The 23,585-nt window shown below is 44.3% G+C and overlaps 1 protein-coding gene across 2 annotated transcripts in view; it reads left to right on the top strand.

Annotated features, from left to right (window-relative positions):
• The window catches only part of LOC111864748 (homeotic protein distal-less), a 270,217-nt gene that overhangs the window by 63,828 nt on the left and 182,804 nt on the right, over positions 1–23,585 (top strand). For both annotated transcript variants that reach the window (XM_023852254.2, XM_023852245.2), the window contains one exon: positions 16,658–16,839. In XM_023852254.2, the coding sequence (XP_023708022.1) occupies positions 16,658–16,839 (182 nt within the window). The remainder of the gene's footprint in view (positions 1–16,657; positions 16,840–23,585) is intronic.

The following is a 23,585-nucleotide window of genomic DNA, read 5'->3' as shown; positions in this document are numbered from 1 at the left end:
GCCCATAGGATTGTGAGACGTCGAGGCTCCCACACTTTCTCTAGACATTCAGCTCACCGATGGCGGTAGGGTTTTCAGCCGTACGCGTCAGCCGCCCTTCATATCCCGGGAAGATTTCTAGTACTCATTTCTGTTAGGGGCTGAGTCGACCCCAGGGCTATAGTGCGGCTTGAAGGATTAGGTAAATTGAAAAATCTAGTTACCTCATCGGGAATCAAACTCGCAACTTTCCGTCTGTAAGTATTACCTAGCAACTGATTGTTTACCTTAAATCTGTCTCCTCTTAAAGATATTTAAAGAGCCGTTGCCCAGCATTGGATTTGTACATCACAATATTTTTCGAAATGGGGTCTTCTGTTAGACGAAAAGACGGGTTTGTCTTTCTGAGTAGGCGCCACACTTCTTGCGCATCCTCACGCACACTCACACACACTGGACTGGGTTGCAGTGGACTGGACTGCCATAGTCGCGAGGCAGTAGATTATGGTCATGAGTCCTGCGGGACTCGAAACCAAGAATGACTTTGCTGGTGAAGGCCAGTAGCTATTTATCTGAAACCGTAACCGGGAGATGTTACATATTTACGTAAATGTACTTGGAGAATACAAATAACTTCCGACATAAATTCAGAGCATACACTAATCAAATCGTTAAATAATCCTCGGCAGCTTATATTGCAGCCCCACTTGAATCACATATGCTTGACAACTTGAATGTGGAGGTTATAAATAACAGAGCGAACGAGAACTATCCAAGCAAACTAGCTGGAAAGCAAACGCGGTCGCCATTTTCTTCTCTGGAGCGTCTTTGAGTTTCTGCAGTGAGCTGTAACTCAGCGCATTGTTTTCTGGGGGCGCCCCTTGCGGCCACTTACAAATAAACCATGTCCTTTACACGCAAGCCACGGGCACTATGTATCCTTGTAGCCTTCTGTGTTAGAGTGGTCTATATCCACCCAGATACCTGCAACACGAACAGGCTAATAGGTCCACTAGTCTCTTATGAACATGCTTGGCCTTTCATCAAGTGTACCTATCACACCTATGTCTTGTTATTGGAAATTGTTCCTTTTGCGCTAGACACAAGTGCTCTCTCAGTACAGGCTTCTCAAAGCAGGTCGTGCCTATCTTACGTATCTTGTGCTATAACGGCAGCTTAGTCACTTGAACGGTCGTAAACTTGATTACCTCCAAGTTTAAGACTAAGTACCTCAAGTCAAAGTCACATTGCGACTGACGGTCAGTCAGTCAGTCTTGGTGTCGAACCCCACCAAGATTTTTATTACAGTTTGACAGTTATTGCCTTCTTTTTGTGGGGTGTCCTCTCTAACGAGAGGACGGGTGTGTCTTTTGTATATGCTGCTGACACTTGCCAGCGCAGTCTTTCTCGAGTCAGAGTCAAGGAGGATGAGTTGGGAAAGGCATGTAGCACGAATGGAGAGAAGAGGAATGCACATAGGATATTGCTGGGAAATCCAGAAGGAAAGAGACCACTGGGAAGACCAAGAAGTATGTGGGTGGACAATATTAAAATGGATCTTAAAGAGATAAAATGGGATGATATAGATTGGATTGGTCTGGCTCAGGATAGGGACCAGTGGAGGGCTCTTGTGAACACGGTAAAAAACTTCGGGTTCCATAAAATGCTGGGAATTTCTTGAGTGCTGCACAATTGGCGGCTTCTCAGTAAAGGCTCAGCTCCAGGAATGAATGAATGAATGTTTATAAGAATCATAGGTTATAACTAGGCTTAAGTTCAAAATTTGGGCTAGTCCGTTTTGCTACAAGCCTGCTAATACTGGGAACTTCTGCATTTTATGGCATTTGAGGCGCTCTTATGATCACATATTCAGAATAGAATCGCCTGGATATAGCATTGTGCAGAAATTATAAATATTACCGACGTTTCGGAAAGAGATGGTCGAGTCCTTCTTGAGGGTCGTAGTGATGTATAGATAGCACTGAAGACTTCATATAGGAATATACGATATTTTAACGAATTTCCTATTCTAACATGTCGGTAAGAACCTGTAAATTTATCCCTGTAACAGGCCGTGGAGGCCCATAGGGTTGTGAGACGTTGAGGCTCCCACATTTTCTAGAAAATCGGCTCACAGATGGCGGTAAGGTTGTCAGCCTTACGCGCCGGCCGCCCTTTACCGCACAGTAAGATTCCTGGTACTCATTTCTCTTAGGGCCTGAGTCGACTCCAGGGCCATAATGCGGCTGGAAGGATTAAGTAAATAGAAATAAATCCACCTCATCGGGACTCGAACCCGTGACTTTCTGGCTTGTAAAATACCGCGTCAACCAACTACGCTACCGCCTGTCGCCGAATATGTCGATATAAAAATTATAATAAATTCCTCTCTCTGTACTTAATTAGCTCCACGTTATGAAGATTCATGTGGATGTGGAGGTATAGCTCCAAACATTCATAATATCAGCAATACATGGAGGCAAGCGATCTGTTTCCCGTCCCGGCCGCTTTAAGCAGAAGAAAGATCCCAAAGAAGTCACGGGTTAGGAAACTCTGTTGACCCCAGAACCCCCTGGACACTGTGGAGAAGAAAAAATAGTCTGCTATGCCGCGAATCGAACCCAGATTATTTGGTTGTCTTGCCCATAGTCTAGTCATTGTACCATTATGGATACGTAATTCAGAAACGGACCCACTGTCATGATGGTATTGCCACCAACATATCTTTCTTTGCCAAAGAAGAAAAGTACGTCCGAATCGTAAACCGTTGTTTCTATGTTATTCCACCTGAACGTGTATCGAGGAGGACATATTTAAGTTGGACGGGAACTGAGCCCTGAAGATTCGAGTTTTTTCTACGGGAGAACAATAAAATAAAAGAGACACTATAATAGAGAAGCTGATGAGGAGGCCTCCAGGGTGCCCTCATGTGTCATAATACAAGTTTCATTCCGTGCCGCTTGGCGGCGCGCCTGTCAACTTACGTAATAAAACATATAATTTGTTTGGAATGACGAAATGTTCTTCTCTTCAATCAGGGGACGTCATGTCATCCCCGAACTGTGGGAAAGGGTGGCGTGGAAATGTGAGACAGGTTTACTTATAAATAAGAAAAGAAAAAAAATGTAATTTACTTTATACGAGTTAAGTTCACTTTTGGTTAGAAACCAGTTCTTTCTTGTCGCAAACCATGAAGGTTGAAAAATCATTGTTTCTAAATGTATTATGACTTCACGTTATACTGTCCGTCCGTCCGTGCGTCCTTAAACGTAGCCTATATTTATTTTACGAAGCAGAGCTGCGGAATGTTAAACTGTCTTTGGTTGCCTACTTGAAGCACTCAGTAATTTTGACTAGAGCAGTGTTCCTTTTCCCACGGCCTCGTTGAGCACCGCTCCTCTATACGAGTAGTGGTCAATACAGTTGCTCTTTTCTTTCGCAGTTGTTTACTTCACGTATTTGCAACTTCTTTATTCTGTCTGTTAGACTGAGGGTGTTTGAGACCACGGTGTTGAGGAGAAAATTTGGACCGAAGAGAGACGAAGTGACAGGAGGTTGGAGAAAACTGCATAATGAGGAGCTTCATAACTTGTACTCTTCTCCAAGTATAATTAGAATGATCAAGTCAAGGAGGATGAGGTGGACAGGGCATGTAGCACGAATGGGGGAAAGGAGGAATGCATATAGGATATTGGTGGGAAAGCCGGGAGGAAGGAGACCATTGGGAAGATCAAGACGTAGGTGGGTGGACAATATTAAAATGGATCTAGAGAGATAACATGGGATGATATGGATTGGATTGATCTGGTTCAGGATAGGGACCAGTGGAGGGCTATTGTGAACGAGGTAATGAACTTTCGGGTTCCGTAAAATGCTGGGAAATTCTTGAGTAGCTGCAGAATTGGCTGCTCCTCCAGAAGGGCTCAGCTCCATGAGTAAGTAGGTTAATTTTTATTATGCCTGTTACTAATGTCTGCTTCCCCACTCAAAAACATGGATGTTTTTTCTGTATTTGTTTTGTCCTGTGTGTAGGAAGCGGCCTTGCGACGGGCTGATCCCCTGTCCAATAAATCATACCGTCTGTGCATAAAAGATTACGAAACTGAAGGGGAGGTCAGGACCCAATAAAGGGCTGTAGAACCATTGATGAATGAATGAATGTTGGTACTAACTTTTATCCTCCAACTGTCATTTGGTTCTGCTACTACCAGTGCCACTACTCTGCTATTACTACTACTACAACTAAACTCCGTGGCCTGCAGTCGGCAAGCGAACTATAGCGACCGAACCACCGCCGCTTGTCGGCGAAGTTAGTGTTATTTTTGAGGATAGAGGGGTGTCACGTGGTCAAAGCAACGGAACCCCACGCCCGTTAATTTCGGTTTTCTAGACCGGAGCCGTCCTTTCCTTGAAATAGCTCCTCAGTTATCGTCACGAGGTTGAATGGACCCCGTTCCAGACCCACTATATCTCAGAAAATCTAGTAACGCCGGGAATTGAACCCAGGACATCTGGATCTGTAGTCAGGAACTCTGACCACTAGACCACAGAGGCGGTCCTGTTACAACTACTACTACTTTATCACCAGATAAGACGGAACACTCGCCAACACAAAAGCATCCCTTACCAGAATACACAAAATATGAAAGCAACCAGAAATAATTCTAAGACCAGAAACACACAGCTCAACAACAAAAACTAGACAACTCACACGGCGGCATAAGAAACAGAGAGAAGCTGTCAATGAAGAACCACATATGCTTGTAGAAGGACGCCAAAATAACTTAAATTAATATAAAGTAAGGAAAGTACAAAACATTTATTATATTGTAAAAGGACTTTAGAATCAAATTCATTTTAATTGTTTAACGGTTTTCAAATTCAGCATTTTAGCAAGACGAGAATATTCGCTTCACATTCTAGTATCGAACCGATGCCCAGTATCTATCCACTGCAAGAGCTGGGTTATGTAAGGCGTGAACAGTGCAGCCAACTGCGACTGAGCAACGGGAAGTCAATTAGTAGAAAATTGAGGTATAGTGCACCTATGCACAAGTTGTGCTGACTGCCGTAAACACAGTTTTCTGCTACTACTTACAGAAGTTGTCAGTACAGTCATTAGGACATTTAATTAATTTAATTTCATACGTAAACTTTTACCGGTTGGGGCAAATAATGAGGTTCTTTTCAAAATTGATATAAATATATACGTGCAGGACATGCGTAAGCATTTGCAAAAGGATTTATTTGATTCGATTGATTCCTTATACAGAAAAATACTTTCCATATTGAGTTTAAGAAATACAAATTTTGACTTTCAAGTTGCTTGCTGCTTGAAGGAAGACGGGATAGCTCAGTCGGCATAGCGACTGTGTACGGGATGGAAGACGGAGTCGGAGTTCGAGCCCCAGTGGGGAAATAATTTTCACTTCTCCGTGTCCTTCAGACCGACTCTGGGGTCCACCCAACCTCCTATACAATGGGTAACGGCGACTCTTTCCCCGGGAGCAATGCGGCCGGGGTGTGAATCTGTATACGCACCTCCATCTAGTGCCGAAGTCAAGAATGTGGATCTATACATCCACTCCTTCATAGCGTAGTGCTTAATTAGTTAAGCACAGGAACAATTTTACCTTACTTTACCTTTGTTACTTGAATGTGTCGGATGGCGTAACAGTCGAATTAGTCAAACCCGCAGAATAGCCCCTTCTTCAGGATTAAACACACTGCGTAGTTTGCTACTTTCGGAATGAAGTTAGAAATCCAATTGGAGAGGTTGGCTCTTGGATTTACTGCAGAAAAATAATAGGACATTTGTAGCCTATCGTAACAAAAGATAACATCTCCTTAACCATCAACCAATGGTAAAGATGGATTCAAGCCGCAATCCAAGAGACCGGAGGGGGGGATCCTCTTAAAGGTATTATAATAATAAAGTGTAATTTGAGATATGATTGAAATATTGTTCTATGCAATGAATCTAATGAACTGGAAAAAGTAATGCGCACAATTTACTTAGTTGTATTCTATAAAACTTTTGTGAGTTTCGCTGAAATCGTAGAAAGATTAGCTTCTAACATTTCTTTTTTGAAAGGCGTCACTTTGCGCGACTAAAAAACTCCGTGGTTTTTATTCCGCAAGCGAACTATACCGATCGAGCGACCGCCGCTTGTTGGAAAAGTTAATGCCAACTTCAGCGGATAGAGGGTGTCGCGTGGTCAGCGCAACGGATTCCCACGGCCGTCAATCTCGGTTTTCTAGACCGGAGCTGCTACTTTTCCAAACAAGTAGCAATACCCAGTGTAATCTGAAAAGCAGTAACACTGAATTACGTGCAAGTACACAGAGATGTATGGGGGTGTGGAGGTATAGCTCAGTGAATTCTTCGCCTCTGCGTTAGATTGAGGAGAGGGGTCAGCCTCGTGCCCCGGCCACTTAAAATTAGGGAGTGGGGTTGCAGTAACCACTTCTTAGGGGGCTGAGTGGAATTCAGAACCTATATGGACGCTACCGCAGTGACGAAGAACTATTCTGCCCTCAGGGGAATCGAATCCGTATTACCCCACTACACAGTGGGTCACTCTGTTCCTGGGGTACATAAATACAGCTAACTGGTCCTCCAGGTTGGGGGAGTCTCGAAACGGAGACAGTAAAATGTGGTTATGAGTCCCGCGGAACTCGAATATGAAGATGCACTGGCGAAGACCAGCAGCAATTATAAACGACACATCCATCCTCTCATCAGACAGGATGTTGTGTAAGGACTATGGAAGCTAGTATTCGGTAAAAAAAAAAAATGTTGGTCGTGAGTCTCAAGGGGCTTTGCGCCAAGACGAACTAATTGGCGGTAAATCACCAGAAGTAAAGTAACGCTGACTGAGCATCTGACTTGTCATACTGACTGCGCTGCAAGTTTAAAAAATTAGAAGAAATCAATTCGTTGCAACAGTTGTGAAGACGTGCTCTGTGTAACAAATGGGAGGTTTCTTTTGTGTAGAGTCAAGTCCACTTCCTTCTCTGACTGCCCTACGTCCCACCAGAGTGGACTGATGTAAATAGGAATTTCCAATTTAAGAACAAAATATATGGCATATCTAGGTTACGTACTGGGCCATCTTTCTGAATTTATTAACTATCTTCATTTCATAACTTGACGTTAAGTATGTCTGAACAGAGTTTCGAATTTTATCTAAATTCCTTCAAGCAAAAATGCATTATTATAACAAGCGTACAGACGGACTGACATGATATTAATGAGAGGTCACACACTTTTCCTACGTACCCTTAAGATGGTCTGCTCTCCCAAGAGAAAACCTCATATTTCTCGTTATCTTATGTGAAATCATCAACCTTATTTTTTAAAAAATAAATTAAAATGCAAATCCTTTGACTTCATTACTTGGGCTCGCGGAAGTTCGGATTCATAACTCTGCAGAGACGAGCACTGAACAAGAAGTAATTCGGACACGAAGGGCCGCGCCATAGCTCAAGCGGTTAGTCGCTGGCTTCCCACAGCATCGGCCCGGGTTCGATCCCATGTCTAGTCAAGTGGGATTTTTGGTGGACAAAGAGGCGTTGGGCGTGTTTCCTCCGAGTATTTCGGTTTCCCCTCACAATTTTCATTCCACCAAATTCTCCATCATCATAATCACCCGGGGCAGGCTACAACAGGCCAATCAGTAGCCTCCGTGCCGAGTGGACCCAGTTGGACTCCACCCCCCCCCCACTATGCGAATTAAAAAAAACTCGGATATGAGGAGGACTGTACTGAATATTTATGTGCTAAATTTTTGCAATTTTCTCACATAATAGCTAGTATGATTTGAGGTTTTCACGGCGGTGACTATGAAGAATTCCGTCTTCTGGGATGTAGGGCCGTTAATCGATGTTTCGGATAACGTATCGCCTTCACCTTCAGGGTATAAGAAATCCGCGAGCGAGGAACCAACTAGAATAGGTGGCTGCAGGATAAGATCTATCTATCTATCTATCTATCTATCTATCTATCTATCTATCTATGGCTATACAGCTCTTTGTTGGACCTTGGCCGCTTTTTCAGTTCCTTGATCCTATACACACAGTAGTATGACTCCTTGAACGGGGGATCAGCCCGTCGCAAGGCTGCTGCCTACACACAGAACAACACAAACACAAATAAATGAACAGCACACATCTATGTCTTGAGTGGGATTCGAACCCACGATCCCAGCGTTCCAGCGAGGGAGGCCACTGTGAACGGCTGGAGAAGAGCCTATCCAGGCACAGTGTGTCCGCCAGAATTTCCCACATAGGCAAACCTAGGGCAACCCAGGACCAACGCGGTTAGATGACGGCTTTTGCCTTCCTCACTGCCTGAGATATGGCACGGTCATTACAGGGTACTTAATTAAGCACAGAGAAACATTTATAATTAACTTCTTCATAGAAGATATTTGATGTATTCCTTCGGATATCCAATTGTCAGATTTCTTGTGGAACATGAAACTGTTTCGGAGCGACATCTTGGTGCAGTAATTGCATGGAGCGGAATCTTGCTGGAGAAGATGATGGTCGCCACCCTACCAGAGAAATACCTTTGCTTTAATGGGGCTGAAAGCTAAGTCTCGGTTGAATGACTGGCACTCCTGCTACTTAATTTTGGGGTTTCCCCTGGTTCAGATCTCGGCACGGGTTAGTGCCTCAGACTCGACAAAGACGGCTTCCCTGCAGGTTTTTATCAATTAACTCTTCACTGATCATGCTACTATACGAAATTATGCTCTATTCTAAGATACTTATGAGGGGGGAGCTATTAAATATATCGTAAAGAAGTAAAGTTGTACTTGTGCTTAACTAATTAAGAACTAAACCATGAGGGCGTATGGGGAGTGGACATATAGATCCACATATTCTTGATCTCGGCACTACTTGGAGATAAGTGGTTAGCTTTACACCTTGGACGTTTTACCCCCGGAGAAAAGCACCGGTACCCATTGTTTAGGAGGATGTTTGGGCCCCAGAACCGGCCTGGAAAACATGGAGAAATATCTCAACCCTACCGGGACTTGAAATCGGACCCCTCGGCCGCCTAGCCCATAGCCAGTTATTACTATAGCGACTGCCCTAAATTAATTAATAAATAAAAGACTGCCACTGCTAAATATCCTGAGCCAGATTAATCTCTTCTTCTTCTTCTACCCCTGCCTTGACTGAGCATTCTCTCCAGAAATAAACAGTTTGGAGATTTGAATCGTATAGACAGTTGGGACTCCTCTCTCGGTGTATCAGCCTGTCGCAAGCCGCTACCTACATATGAGAACATAACCACAGAAGAAACGCAGACCGACATCCTCGAGTGGGATTCGAACCCAAGACCCCAGTGTTCGAGCGAACCTTCTACAGAGCGGCCACTGTGATCGGCATGAGTCCAACTCACTCTCTCATATTAAATCTCTGTAATATGTAAGAGGGTCGAACCAATGGTCGCGCGGTCTAAGGCATGAACTGTCTTCGCTCTCTCAAACGCTGGAATCGTGGGTTCGAATTCCACTCAAGATATAGATGTGTGTGTGTGTGTGCGTGAGATTATTCTGTGTACAGGTAGCGGTCTTGTGACTGGCTGATCCCCCTTAGAAGGAGTCCTACCGACTGTGCATAGGATTAAGAAACTGAAAAAGTGCCAAGGTCCAACAAAGGGCTGTAGAGTCGTAGATAGATAGATAGATAGATAGATAGATAGATAGATAGATAGATAGATAGATAGATAGATAGGCTATAAGAAATCTTGGTAAACTTGATGAGATGTAGGCCGACTAAAATTAATAAAATATTGATACGACCATGTAAAATGTTTTACATTGCAATATTCATAAACTTCTTTCTACTGAAAATTAACTAAACGAAGGACATTGTCACCGTTAAGTTCCCTCTTCAAAGAAAACTCCCATCATAATGCACAAGTAAAGGAAACATTAGCTTCATAGGCTGAACAAAACGCCACTGATATGTGAGAAACAAAAGCATGTTTGTCTGCAGGACGGGAGGCGGAGATAGTTCAAGGAAGATTTCCGGGTGACTGCCCCTCAGGGAGTACCACGCGATGGGGTGGGGCTCACGACCCAGCTGCACCACTGTGTCCTGTAGTCACCCATTGTCACAGTGACCTCTCCAGTCTTGCAGAAAATAATTGATTTATATTCATAATACTAGCGGATGTGTTCTCACATTCAGCGCCCATGTTCATATTTGTAAACGTAACGTTTAACGTTACGTAATAACAGTAAAGTGTAGTGCGCAATAAAATTACAACGCTCATCAGACTACTTTCCTTATCAACAAATAACCTCCGTGGCCTGTAGTCCGCAAGCGAACTATACCGACCGAGCGACCGCTGCTTGTCGGCGAAATTAGTGCCAACTTTAGCGGATAGAGGGTGTCGCCTGATCAGCGCAACTGATTCCCACGGCCGCTAAATTCAGTTTTCTAGACCGGAGCCGCTATTTCCTTGAAATAGCTCCTCAGTTATCCTCACGAGGCTGAGTGGACCCCGTTCCAGACCCACTACTTCTCATAAAATTTGGTAGCGTCGGGAATCGAAACCTGGACCTCTGGATCTGTAGCCAGGAACTCTAACCACAGAGATGGTCTAGTTTTCTTATTTTGAAAAAATTAAAGTAGGCTTATGCGATCTTCGTGCTGTCTGTGTGACTGTGTGCTCCCCCTAATCAACTTCTTAACCGTTGAATCAATAGATATACGGAGTTTTGTATGCACATCATAGCACCTGAGCTCAATTCCAACGGCGTGCTTCATAAATTCCTCCCACCAGTCTGTGTGTCTGTATCACTCTATCATTGCTAGGCAACGTCACGGTAAAAAAAGTCACAGCCGTAATGAATGCACATGCAACAATAGAAGTGTTAGATGCTTCGTTTTCTATGTTGTGTGTGTCGTATCAAGGAAACCAGAAGATTAGTTCTTCCCGGAACTTATTATTTTCTTCAAAATATAAGGGCCTGAAAAGAACGAACTGCACCGACTGACAGAGTCGGATAGAAACCGCTTTTTGCATATTCGGGAAGCACTAGTATTCGAACCCAGGAACAGAAAGTCTCCATTTCAACGAGATTATTCATAACTTTTTTGGACATTCTGTACAAATAATGGGATATACATTTAAATAGGCCACGATCCTATTGTTACGCATTCTAATATTTTCCAGGCACTCGGTTTTCAGACGTTGGTTTGTGGAGTGTGGCGCCGTGTAGTCTGGTGTAAAGTTACAGATATTTCGGTGGAACTTACTGCCTCCATCTTCGAGCTTAAGAAAAAATCAAATGTTTCATAGCGTCAGTTCCACGCTATGAAAGTACACTGCGTTACGTCCCAGCATCAAATAAATTTCATATTCACGACCGTGTGAGCCTGAACACTCCCTCTGAATGCGAGCGACACACACGCCTAGTCTAGTTCAGTTAGTTCCCTGGGGTGCCGTGACACTGAGTCCACTTGTTACGCCGGCCACTAATTGGCCTGTTGCACCATCCACGGATGACAGATGATGATGAATGCTGAGCAGTCGGTGGAATGAGAATTGGCAAGGGAAACAGAAGTACTCGAAGGAACCCTGCCCCATTGTCACTTTGTCCACCACAAATCCCACATGATTCACCTGGGCTAGAACCCGGACCGCTGCGGTGAAAAGACGTCGACTGACTGCCTGAGCTATGGCATGGCCCCCACGCCAATTCTGTATAGCGAGCTGTGGTGTTGGTGATATTTTCAACGGTAAAAAGTAAAATGTAAAGTTGTTCCTGTGCCTAACTAATTAAGCACTATGGCATGGAGGTGTAGGGGGGAGTGGATGTATAGATTTACATTTTCTTAACTTCGGCACTATTTGGAGGTGAGTGGCCAGCTTAACACCCAGGCCGCTTTATCCCCGGGGGATAGGGCCCCGGTATTCATTGCATAGGAGGTTAGGTGGACCACAGGGCCGATCTGGAAAAGATGGAAAAATGAACATTCTTGACCCTACAGGGCTCGAACTCCAACCCGTTGGTCGTCTATATCGAGTACGCTATCCGGGTTCTATTTTCGATGCTAGGTTAATGTAAATTATGAACCGGTGTAGTTCATTCTTTGTAACTACAAGCTACAGGCTGGGCAGCCGGGGTTCGAATACCGGCAGAGGCAAGAGATTATTGCCTCTCCACAACTTCCAGAATGGCCCTGGGGCCTTCCCAGCTCCTTGTCCAAGGGTATCGGAGACTCTTTCCCAAGGACTAAAGCAGCCGGGGCGTGACGCTGATCACCTCCTTCTACTGCTGAAGTCAAGAATGATGGAATTATACTTACACTGCCCATGCGCCTTCATGGTGGGCAGCTTAATTAATTAAGCATACAGGCAACACATAAATTGCTGATTTTACTTATTGCACTTGCGCTGCTTTTGTGCTAATGAATTAGTTACTTGTTTTGAATATCACTCACTCGCGGAGCTGAGCCCTTCTTGAGAAGCCGTCAATTCTGCAGCTCCTCAGGAACTTCCTGCCACTTTATAGAACCTGAATGTTCGTTGCCGTGTTCACAAGAGCCATCCACTGGTCCCTGTCCCGAGTCAGATCAAACCACTCCATACTGTTCCTTCATATCTCTCTAAGATCCATTTTAATATTGTCCTCTCACCTACGTCTTTGCTCTTTCTAGTGGTCTCCTTCCTTCTGGCTTTCCCACTTAAATCCTATATGCATTTCTCTTTTCCCCTATTCGTGTTACATGCTCTGACCATCTCATCCTCCTTAACTTGATTATTCTAATTATACATGGCGAACAGTGCAAGTTATGAAACACTTGGTTTGAACATACTTGTACGATTAGAATCTCATGACTATTTTGACCTCTTTATTTCCTTTAGTGAGGTGAGACTAAGTCCACTTTGTACTGCGGCCTCTTCTGGCCTATTGTACCAGTCCCGGATGATGATGATTATGAAGCAATTGATGGAATGAAAATTGGCAGGGGAAACTGAAGTACTAGGCGAAAACATACCCCAGGGCCAATTTTTCCGCCACAAATCCAACATGACCAGAGCCCTGCTCGAACCAGGGCCGCCGAGTTTGGGGAGCCGGCGACTAACCGCATTTTGACGCCTTACTGGGTGACCTGTAGTTGACCTGCCGTTGGTATGGGACAGGCTTGTAGCTGCCGGCCCTTCACAGTGCCTGTCCAGCGAGCCGTGCCATGTTTTATATCCACTAGTGAATAGTGACAAGTTTAGTGTTATTACAATAGCATTGTAGCAACAAATAAATGTCAGACTAGTAGTGAGGATGGCTCCCTTTACCTGCTGCCTTATCTCCAATGTATCGTACAGACACATTTCCGGCTTGTCACTCAAAGTACAACAAAACTGGATGTCAGGTGAGGAAGTTGTTCCCGTCCTCTGCCTTTATAGAAGGCGGTGGAAATGCTTCGGCATTTTTTTCCCTGTATTTTTTCTTAAAACAAATAACAGGAAAAGCAGTTCGAATCGACTTTCAGAGTTCAATGTCGTCATTTTGTCAGTAAAAGAGTGAAAGTGGAAATACAGTTCCGGCTGATAGGATTAATATTAATTGGTTTTTAAGTGGTAGGTTCTGTAATGATAATTCGTGGGACCCGTTCAGAATTCAGAAACAAAATTACACATCACTGAACATAAGAGATATCTTGGGAGGTAAAGAGTAAGAAAGCCGGTCACGGCAGCCGAGCGGTCTAAGGCATGCACTGTCTTCGCTCGCTCGGAAGCCGGGATCGTGGGTTCGAATCCCACTCACGTCACGGATGTTTGTGTGCGTTTTTCTGTGTTTGTCTACAGGTAGAGGCCTTGCGACGAGCTGATCACCCACCCAAGGAGTTCTACCGAATGTGTAAGATAGAAAAACCGAAGTGAACGGAGTTCATGGAGGTAGGCCTAGGCCCACTGGGGCTGTAGTGCCAAGGTTGGGTGGGGGGAAAAAGAGTAAGAAAAAAGGGTAAATTTGTCCCTCTGCTTAAATATTCAAGCACTGTACCATGAAGACGTATGAAAGGGTGGGGTTAGATGGAAGTGAGGGATGAGCTTCACACCCCAGCCGCTTTAGCAGCCTACAAAGCCACCCGGTACCCACTGGACAAGGGATTGGTTGCCTGCATAGCAGGGCTGGACGCCTTAGGGAAAAGAGAAATTTGTGCTTCTTCCGGGAATTGAACCCTGTCTTCCAACCCGCAGTCCGTCGCTACACCGACTTCGTTTCTTGGGAGGTAAAGGTAAAGGTAAAGCTGTCCCTGTGCTTAATTAATTAAGCACTACTCCATGAAGGCGTATGTAGGAGTGGATGTATAGACCCACATTTTCTTGACCTCGGCACTAGTTGGAGGCGAGTGGTCAGCTTCACGCACCGGCCGCTTTACCCCCGTGGAAGAAGCCCCTGGTACCCATTCGATAGGAGGTTGGGTGGACCCCAAAGCCTGTCTGGACGATGTGGAAAAGAGAAAATTCTTGACCCTACCGGGACCCGGAACTCCGATCCCTCGGCCGTCCAGCCCGTAGCCAGTCGCTCTGCTACACTTTCCCGGCTCCTTTTCCTTGTGAGGCAGATAAATTGAAGCCATTTCTCTTGTCCTTAAGTGGAGAGGCAGATATGTAGCGTTGGGCATATGCGAAGAATTGCGTTTTGTTAGAATATTTTTTTCTTTTCGACACAAATTAGAGTTACCTTTTTCAAAAAGAATGTAGGAATCTTTGTCAGCATTGACATTTGAGCCTCTCGTTTATTTGAAATTCTTCTGAACCTTAGTCCCACCCCCACCCTTCTAGCCTACCTTGATTTTATACCTCTAATAACATTTGTTGGCCGGTCACGGTACCCGAGCGGTCTAAGGCATGTACTGCCTTCGCTCGCTTGAAAACCCTGATCGTGGGTCCGAATCCCACTCAGGGCTTGGGTGTTTATTTTGTGTGCATACGTTTATTCTGTGTTTGTGACGTCTTGTGATTAGGCAGTCGCCCTGCGACGGGCTGATCCCCAGTCCAAAGAGCTCTACCGTCTGTGTAAAATGCATATGGAACTGAAATAGAGAACTGGTACTTAAATGGGCTGGAAGAGACATTGGAAAGAGCAGTTAACAGACCAAAGGACAATTATGAAGTGAGACTGAGTAAAGAAAAGAACAAACAATACATACTAACCATAATTATAACAATAATATAATGCGGTATAATAGAATATAGAATTTTCTTTCTCGCTTGGTTGGTTAGCAGTCCATTAATACTCAAAATATTACTCTGAAGCTTTAAAATACTCAGTTTTGGACACACACACACAGACGTAGCAGCTGTGAAGTGTCAGGATATTTCTGATCTGTAACACAGTCTGAGAACTTATTTTGCATTCCATACAAAGAAGCAGCATGCCACGTGACTCAGTAGGCATGCGTACATGTCCGCGTACGGACATGCCAGTGCAGGGGCTGAAACCAGGTCTAAACGTCATATCACGTGCAAATGTCACCGCATGACCTGGCAGTTCTAATAGCCGCATTCTCTAGCTCTCTCTCCCCTGTACATGTGCGATACCACGATTTTGGGACTTTTAATCGAGAGCTCGATTTGCGATTTTTGTGACCCTGTTCGATCAACGTTCCGAAACACCGTGTCATGTGACCTTCGCAAGGGACACTGATTATTCGACGCAAGTAAGAAGCTTTTATAGAATAACGAATATTCCTCCACTTTTAGTGTTTGAGTGGGTAATATTAGCCGGAGCCTTCGCTATTGGTTCACGTGAAGCTAAATGCAGTAACATTCCTCTCATTGTAAGTAAAAGTAAGTAAAGATATCCCTGTAACAGACCGTGAAGGCCCATAGGGCTGTGAGACGTCGAGGCTCCCACATTTTCTAGACAGTCGGCTCACAGATGGCGGTGAGATTGTCAGCTTACGCGCCAACCGCCCTTTACTCCTCAGGAAGATTCCTGGTACTTATTTCTGTTAGAGACTGAGTCGACCCCATAATCACAATGCGGCTGGAGGATTAGGTAAATTGAAAAAGTTCACATCATCGGGAATCGAACCCGCGACCTCCCGGCTTGTTTCATAGTGCCTAAACCAACTACGCTACCGCGTGTCCCTTCGTACCATTGGAATAATATTAAAATAAATCTTAAGGAAATAAGTTGGAACTTGTGGACTGGATTTAAAATCGTGCCAGGTGGCGAGTACTTGTGAACATAAAACAGAACCTCCAGGTTCCGTAAATGTTTTGAGACTTTCTGAGTAACTGAACGACTCTTGGGTTCTTAAGGAGTGAACTACGAATTATGAGGCTAGTGAATATTATTACCGATATTGACACTTTTGTTTCCACGCACTTGTATAGGGGTATTACCATATGCTGGATTAGATTAGATAAATTGAGTTGAGGTTTGATTAAGTTAGATTGATTAGGCTACATATATGTGTATTGCTGACGCTTCGAAACGTCTCTCTTCTGAACTGTTATAAAGAAACTTAGTATAGAAAGGGTTAATCTGAATTTGTTATTTGATGAAGGAACATGCCCTTGTTTCAAACCTTGGACCTGTTGTTATTGCATTAACCAGTTTCGTTGTAACATGCCTAGGGGAAGGTGGAGACTTGGAGCTTCCTGACTGACGTTGAACTATTTGATTTATTTCAGACAAATGTGTGGACGATGGTTCTCTACGAGTCAATGGGAAGGGGAAAAAGATGCGAAAACCGCGGACTATCTACTCGAGTCTGCAGCTGCAGCAGCTAAACCGGCGGTTCCAGCGCACGCAGTACCTGGCTCTTCCAGAGCGGGCCGAGTTGGCGGCCAGCCTAGGACTCACCCAGACTCAGGTACGTACACACGTTCCAGTCTATCGGCCACGTTCAGTACATTCGAATATGAAGCGCTTTGGCGGCCAGCATGGGACTTACCAATGCTCAGTAAGAGCCTTCCTATCTGCCCCTGTAAAGTATATTCAGGTACGAGAGACGAAGAGAAGGGTGATCCTAAATTATTGTGGGGATTTGCGTGGCCTATAATTATCATACCAGAAGAAACAGAATAAAACTGCTAACGGAACATGAAAATGTAACTCAGAAAGTTTTATTGCTTATAGAATCAATAATGCAGAATTCTAAACAACTTCAACATGCGCGCTTTTCATGGCACGTAAGGTTCCCAAGTGTTCGGTAGCATTTGAGGTCTAACCGTTACGATCGCAGCAAAAGCACTACCAGTCTTTTAAAATTGCTTTAACCAACATCGGATAGCATTGTCTCAAGGTGGATCTTTTCCATATTGAATTCTGTAACGACATTGTCTTTTGGTAACGAAATTTATTTCGATAAAGAAAGCACGCATATTGAACAGTCGTCATTTTGAAGTATGACGTCATATTCTCTCCCAGGAATCAATGCGGCGAGTACAGCGTTGTCAAATTACATAACATTTTAATATTCCATATTCCGGCCTTCATTAAATATTAGTGAGAGTAAATGAAGGAAGATGAGATGAGCAGGACATTTAGCACGTGTGGATATGAGAAACTGAGAACAAAATTGTGACGAAGAAACAGCTCCTGAGGCTGCGGGAGAAGGTAAAATTGATTCAGTTCAGGGTCCACTGACGAGTTCTTGTGCACTTGCAATGAATCTTCGGGTTGTTTCTAATTCGTTTAGTGGGGGGGGGGGTGTTCCAAGTGTGTCCACTCGGCGCGGCGGCCACTGATTGGCCTATCGTAGCTTGCCCCGGGTGATTATGATGTTGGAGAATTTGATGGAATGAAGATTGGCAGGGGAAACCGAAGTACTCGGAGAAAACCCGCCCCAGCGCCACTTTGTCCACCACAAATCCCACTTGACCAGACCAGGGGTCGAGCCCGGGCCGCTGCTGTGGGAAACCACCGACTAACGCTTGAGCTATGGCGCGACCTAATCTTCGGGTTACTTAAGAGCAATGACTTTCATGACGAACTGAGTGGCTGTTGTTCCCTGAAGACGGTCTCACTTCCATGGAATAAGTAATTTAGGATTCATAAGCCCTATGCAAAGAGGAATAATCTCTTTACTAATATCAGGATATTTTCAAGTTGTAAAAACAGAGACACAAGCACAAGACTGGGAACGGAGGAAAATTCTTCTCATAGCTCGGCCTTACAACAGAAACAAGTGATCACTACAATGCAACAATGCTCTTTACCGTTATTGTGCATCTCCAGCAGTAGCAAGTGTGCTATATGAACATAATAGTAATTACTGCTGCACTGGACAATTAGTTGACAAACGAAAGGACTTGTAAATTTACACACTTCCTCAGTGGGAAACAAAACAGAAACAACAGAAATAAAAACATGAAAAAGGAAAGAAAACGAGGAATAGGCGTTGCGAAATCAGGGCGGAGTTTTTCCTGGAAATGAAAGAAAGCAGCCCGACTGCGCACGCAAACAAAGAAACATCACGACTCGTACCACGCACACGAGCGTGCCGCGGAGTCACGGGCTCGGGGCGGACTGCGGCCGGCTGCGACGGTGGGGCTCACGAAAGTATGGCCTTGTGCAGACCTCTCCCATTAACCGACTGACTGACTGTTGCACTAGCCTAACTGGCTGACGAAACGAATTTACTGTTTCACTGTCTTAGTGGCTACCTGAGGCACGGACAGACCATCTCACTTGCTGACTGGCTGATTAAACATTTGATCGATTAACCTACTTGCTGATTATAATCGGCGAGATAGATAAATATCTCATTTACTGGTTGACTTAATGGCTACCTTAGGCACGGACAGACCATCTCACTTGCTGACTGGCTGATTAAACATTTGATCGATTAACCTACTTGCTGATTATAATCGGCGAGATAGATAAATATCTCATTTACTGGTTGACTTAATGGCTACCTTAGGCACGGACAGACCATCTCACTTGCTGACTGGCTGATTAAACATTTGATCGATTAACCTACTTGCTGATTATAATCGGCGAGATAGATAAATATCTCATTTACTGGTTGACTTAATGGCTACCTTAGGCACGGACAGACCATCTCACTTGCTGACTGGCTGATTAAACATTTGATCGATTAACCTACTTGCTGATTATAATCGGCGAGATAGATAAATATCTCATTTACTGGTTGACTTAATGGCTACCTTAGGCACGGACAGACCATCTCACTTGCTGACTGGCTGATTAAACATTTGATCGATTAACCTACTTGCTGATTATAATCGGCGAGATAGATAAATATCTCATTTACTGGTTGACTTAATGGCTACCTTAGGCACGGACAGACCATCTCACTTGCTGACTGGCTGATTAAACATTTGATCGATTAACCTACTTGCTGATTATAATCGGCGAGATAGATAAATATCTCATTTACTGGTTGACTTAATGGCTACCTTAAGCACGGACAGACCATCTCACTTGCTGACTGGCTGCTTCACTTGCTTAGCTGGCTGGCTGATTAAACATTTGATCGATTAACCTACTTGCTGATTATAATCGGCGAGATAGATAAATATCTCATTTACTGGTTGACTTAATGGCTACCTTAGGCACGGACAGACCATCTCACTTGCTGACTGGCTGATTAAACATTTGATCGATTAACCTACTGGCCGATTATAATCAGCGAGATAGACAAATATCTCATTTACTGGTTGGTTTAATGGTTACCTGATGCATTGGTAAATAATCTGGTTTACTGATTGAAGAATTTTACTGAATAAATGGCTTGCTTTATGATTCATTTGCTGTGAGGCTAACTCACTCCTTCCCTCACTGGTTGTCCCACTATCCAACTGCTCTAGCGGCAGGCTGTATTACTGTCTGACCGTCTCATCCAACCCGCCCACTGACGGTTTGCCAACCAGTCAATCAGCACAGAAACAAAGAGACTAGGTATTCAGCAAACTAACTAATCAAGTAACCAAAATGGACAGCTTTTTCTCTCACCCGGAGAGTTATTTTATTATTTAAAAACAGTAATGGGTCTTAACTGAAAAGTGTTTCACCCCAGATTGGCCACGATCAGGCGATACATGAGAAATACATAAGTGACGGCGAAATGATCTAACATTAATATGCTAGTATGCAAATAAATAGTTAATTATGTCGTATTCGACGTAATGACATACACGCACTCAGTTTAGAAATAAAATTAGAATAGTTTAAGAAAATATCGCTTACGAAGGTAAGGGAATTTTAGAGGGGGAAACAAACATTGGACGAAAGTAGAAATTGCTCATATACGAGTAAGCCTGAGGTGACAAGTTGGGGTGTGTTCATGTTGAGGAGGTGTTTCTGATGTGGAGTCAGCTATCTATCTATCTATCTATCTATCTATCTATCTATCTATCTATCTATCTATCTATCTGCCTTCCTGTCTGTCTAACTAACTAACTAACTTTCTTACTTACTTACTTTCTTACTTGCTAGTTGCCTGTTCACTTGCTGACCAACTTCCTTGCTAGACGATTTAATGACTGACTTGCCTACTGTCTGGTTGGTTCATTGACTACCAACTCGCCCACTGGCAGTTTTGCGAACTGACCTTTGCCTGATTTACTAGCTTACTGCTTCGTTGATTGATCAACTCAATGAACTCTCATACTCACTGGCTGGCTGACTCTGTGTTCACTCACTGGCCAATTCTCTCTTTGGTTGATTTACTGATTGACTGGCCGGCAGACCAGTTCACTCCCTGTCGGGCTATTCTACTGACTGACTGACTGACTGACTGACTGACCTACAGTCTGAATGAGTCACTTACTCTCTGGTCGATTTAAATGACTGACCAGCTGCCAGTGAACATATTATAGAAAAGTTTTCTCTTATACCAGTATTATGCGAGATTATGTAAGTTACAGAGTTTCCACATGTTGCTGGAAATGTGGACACGAGATCACAGTAAACAATCATTACTGTTCGTATCGCCTGAAATTTGGGAGGGTGTTGAGGTAGAATTAAGATGGGAACTTGTAATGCAGGAAGTAGCTGCAGTATAATTATACACGTAGTAGCAGTAACAGTAGCAGTTTTAACAATGGTTCTAGTACTACTCGTACTAATAGTACTACCATTAGTAGTAACAGTAGCTGTGAGAGCAGTAGTACTAGTCATTCCTTCCCCTCGGTGCTCCAGCTCAGGGTGAGCTATGGCCTCCTGAACAATCTGCCCCCATTCTTCTCTGCCCTTCATCTTTCCTCTCCATTCGTTCACTTTCATTTTGCGGAGAGCAAGAATGGAGAATAAGATATAATAAAGAGTTATACAAATTATATAAGGAGCCAAAGATCTCAGTGACGATAAAGCTAAACAGATTCCCATGGGCTGGGCATGTACAGAGAATGGCTAAGGAGTGTATCCCAAAGAAAATATTATACAGTACAACAGGCGCAGGAGACATGCTGGGAAACCAAGAACTAGATGGATTGATGTGGTGGAAGAAGATGCAAAGAAGTTAATGGGAGTAAGGAACTGGAAGAGAGCAGCGCAGGATAGAGAGGAATGGAGGGGCTTGATAAGGGAGGCCAAGGCCCAGCATCGGGCTGTTGCGCCATAGAAGAAGAAGAAGATCATGTACATCCTCCAAACATCTCAGCTCCTTCGCTGGTGTCGATTTCTGTTCAGTCCTCCATCCGAGGCTGACTGTCTGGTTCTGAACAATTTAGTTTTTACGGTGTGCTGTGATCTAATGGTCAGAGTTCCTGGCTACAGATCCAGAGGTCCCGGGTTCGATTCCCCGCTCTACAAGATTTTCTGGGAAGTAGTGGATCTGTAACGAGGTACAATTAACCTCGTGAGGATAATGGTGGAGTTATTTCAAGGAAATAGCGGCTCCGGTCTAGAAAACCGAGATTAACAGCAGTGGAGATCCGTTGCGCCGACAACGTGACACCCTCTATCCGCTAAAGTTGGCACTAACTTCGCCGGCAAACGGCGGTCGCTCGATCGGTATAGTTCACTTGGGGACTGCAGGCTACGGATTTTGTTTTTGTTTGTTTTTTAGGTTGTTAACCTTACGCCCAACCTGGAGGACTAGGGTATTCTTCTTCATCTGGCTCTTACCCCTTGACCTGCCTAGTATGGATGACCCTTCCAGTAGCTACGCTACCGCCTGCATATTTCTCAGGGTCTCAGGTGCAATAAAACCCCACCGCCACGATAAGGTGAAGACACAATCGGTGGGAAGTACTACTAGTAGTGACAATAAATCTAGTAGAAATAGTAGTAAAAATGGTAAGTTGACCCTGCACTTAACTATGTAAGCACTAGGCCATGAAGGCGTATAGGGGAGTGGACGTGTAGACCCACGTTTTCTTGACCTCGACACTAATTTGAGATGAGTGGTGGACTTCATGCCCCGGCCGCTTTGCTCCCTGAGAAAGAGCCACCGGTACTCATTTAATAGGAGGTTGGGTGGACCCTAGGCCCGGTCTGGACGACACGGAGAAGTGAAAATTCATGACTACCGTGACTCGAACTCCGATCCCTCGGTCGTTCAGTCAGTAGCTAGTCGCTGCACCTACTGCGCCATCCCGACTCAGTAGTAGTAGTAGCAGCAGCAGCAGTAGTAGTAGTAGTAGTATTAACAATTGTCATATTAGTATATTAGTACTACTAGTTTTCTTTCTCACTGGCTCTTTCAGCCCATTCAGGACCCAGGCCTATTATTCAGTTCCGTAATAATTTTTCACAGACAGTAGGACTCCTTGGATGGGTGATCAGCTCGTCGCTAGGCCTCTACCTAAACACAGGACAACACAAACACAAAATAAACGCATATACACGTCAAACATTCCTGTCTTGAGTGGGATTCGAACACGCGATCCCAGCGTCTAAGCAAGCGAAGATAGTGATACTACTGGTAGTGACAGTAATCCTAGAAGTAATGGTAGTAGTGCTAGAGATAGAAATAGTAGTAGTAATAGTGGAAGTAACAGTATTAGCATTTGTATTACGAGGGATAGTGATGTTTCTTATCCTGCTGTTTCCTCGCAAATCTCGTGTGAGGGCTGTGAGTTGCAGCCTTCTCTCTCTGTGACGCTGGGGAGCACACGGGAGGGGGAAGTCAGCCCCGTAATCCACAGTACACTGGCGTACAGTCGCCAGTTAATAGAAAATTTATGACCCGTGTGTTAGCATCGTCACGGGGAGAGGTTACGAAGCTAATTAACCATTGAACTCCCTCGTGAGTGTAAAGTAACTTTGCCTTGTGTTAAAACATACACTGCTCGGGTGAGTCAGCGGGGACCCGGACCGGCTTCAACTCTGTGTGTAACCGGAGGAGCTCTGTCACAAACCCGGACACCCGAGCGCAACGGTTAGTACCTATATCTCGGCTTCCTATTCGGAGATCGCGGGTTCGTGTTTCAGTCCAGAGACCGTCTACCCTCACAGACAATTTTGATGTTTGTCCTCATTACCAGAACAGATAAACGGTAAAATAGTTCAAGATGTACGTGTACTTAATTAAGCAGGACGCCATAGAGAAGTGCAAGAGTGAGTTTGTATAGCCAACATTCCTGACCTAGACACTAGATTGAGTCGTCAGCTTCATGCTCCAGTCGTTTTATCCACAGGAAAAGAGTT

The sequence above is a fragment of the Cryptotermes secundus genome, unplaced genomic scaffold (genome assembly GCF_002891405.2).
Source record: "Cryptotermes secundus unplaced genomic scaffold, Csec_1.0 scaffold522, whole genome shotgun sequence".
Lineage (NCBI taxonomy): Eukaryota > Metazoa > Arthropoda > Insecta > Blattodea > Kalotermitidae > Cryptotermes > Cryptotermes secundus.
Note: the sequence above shows the minus strand (reverse complement) of the source record. Positions and strands in the feature narration are given on the sequence as shown.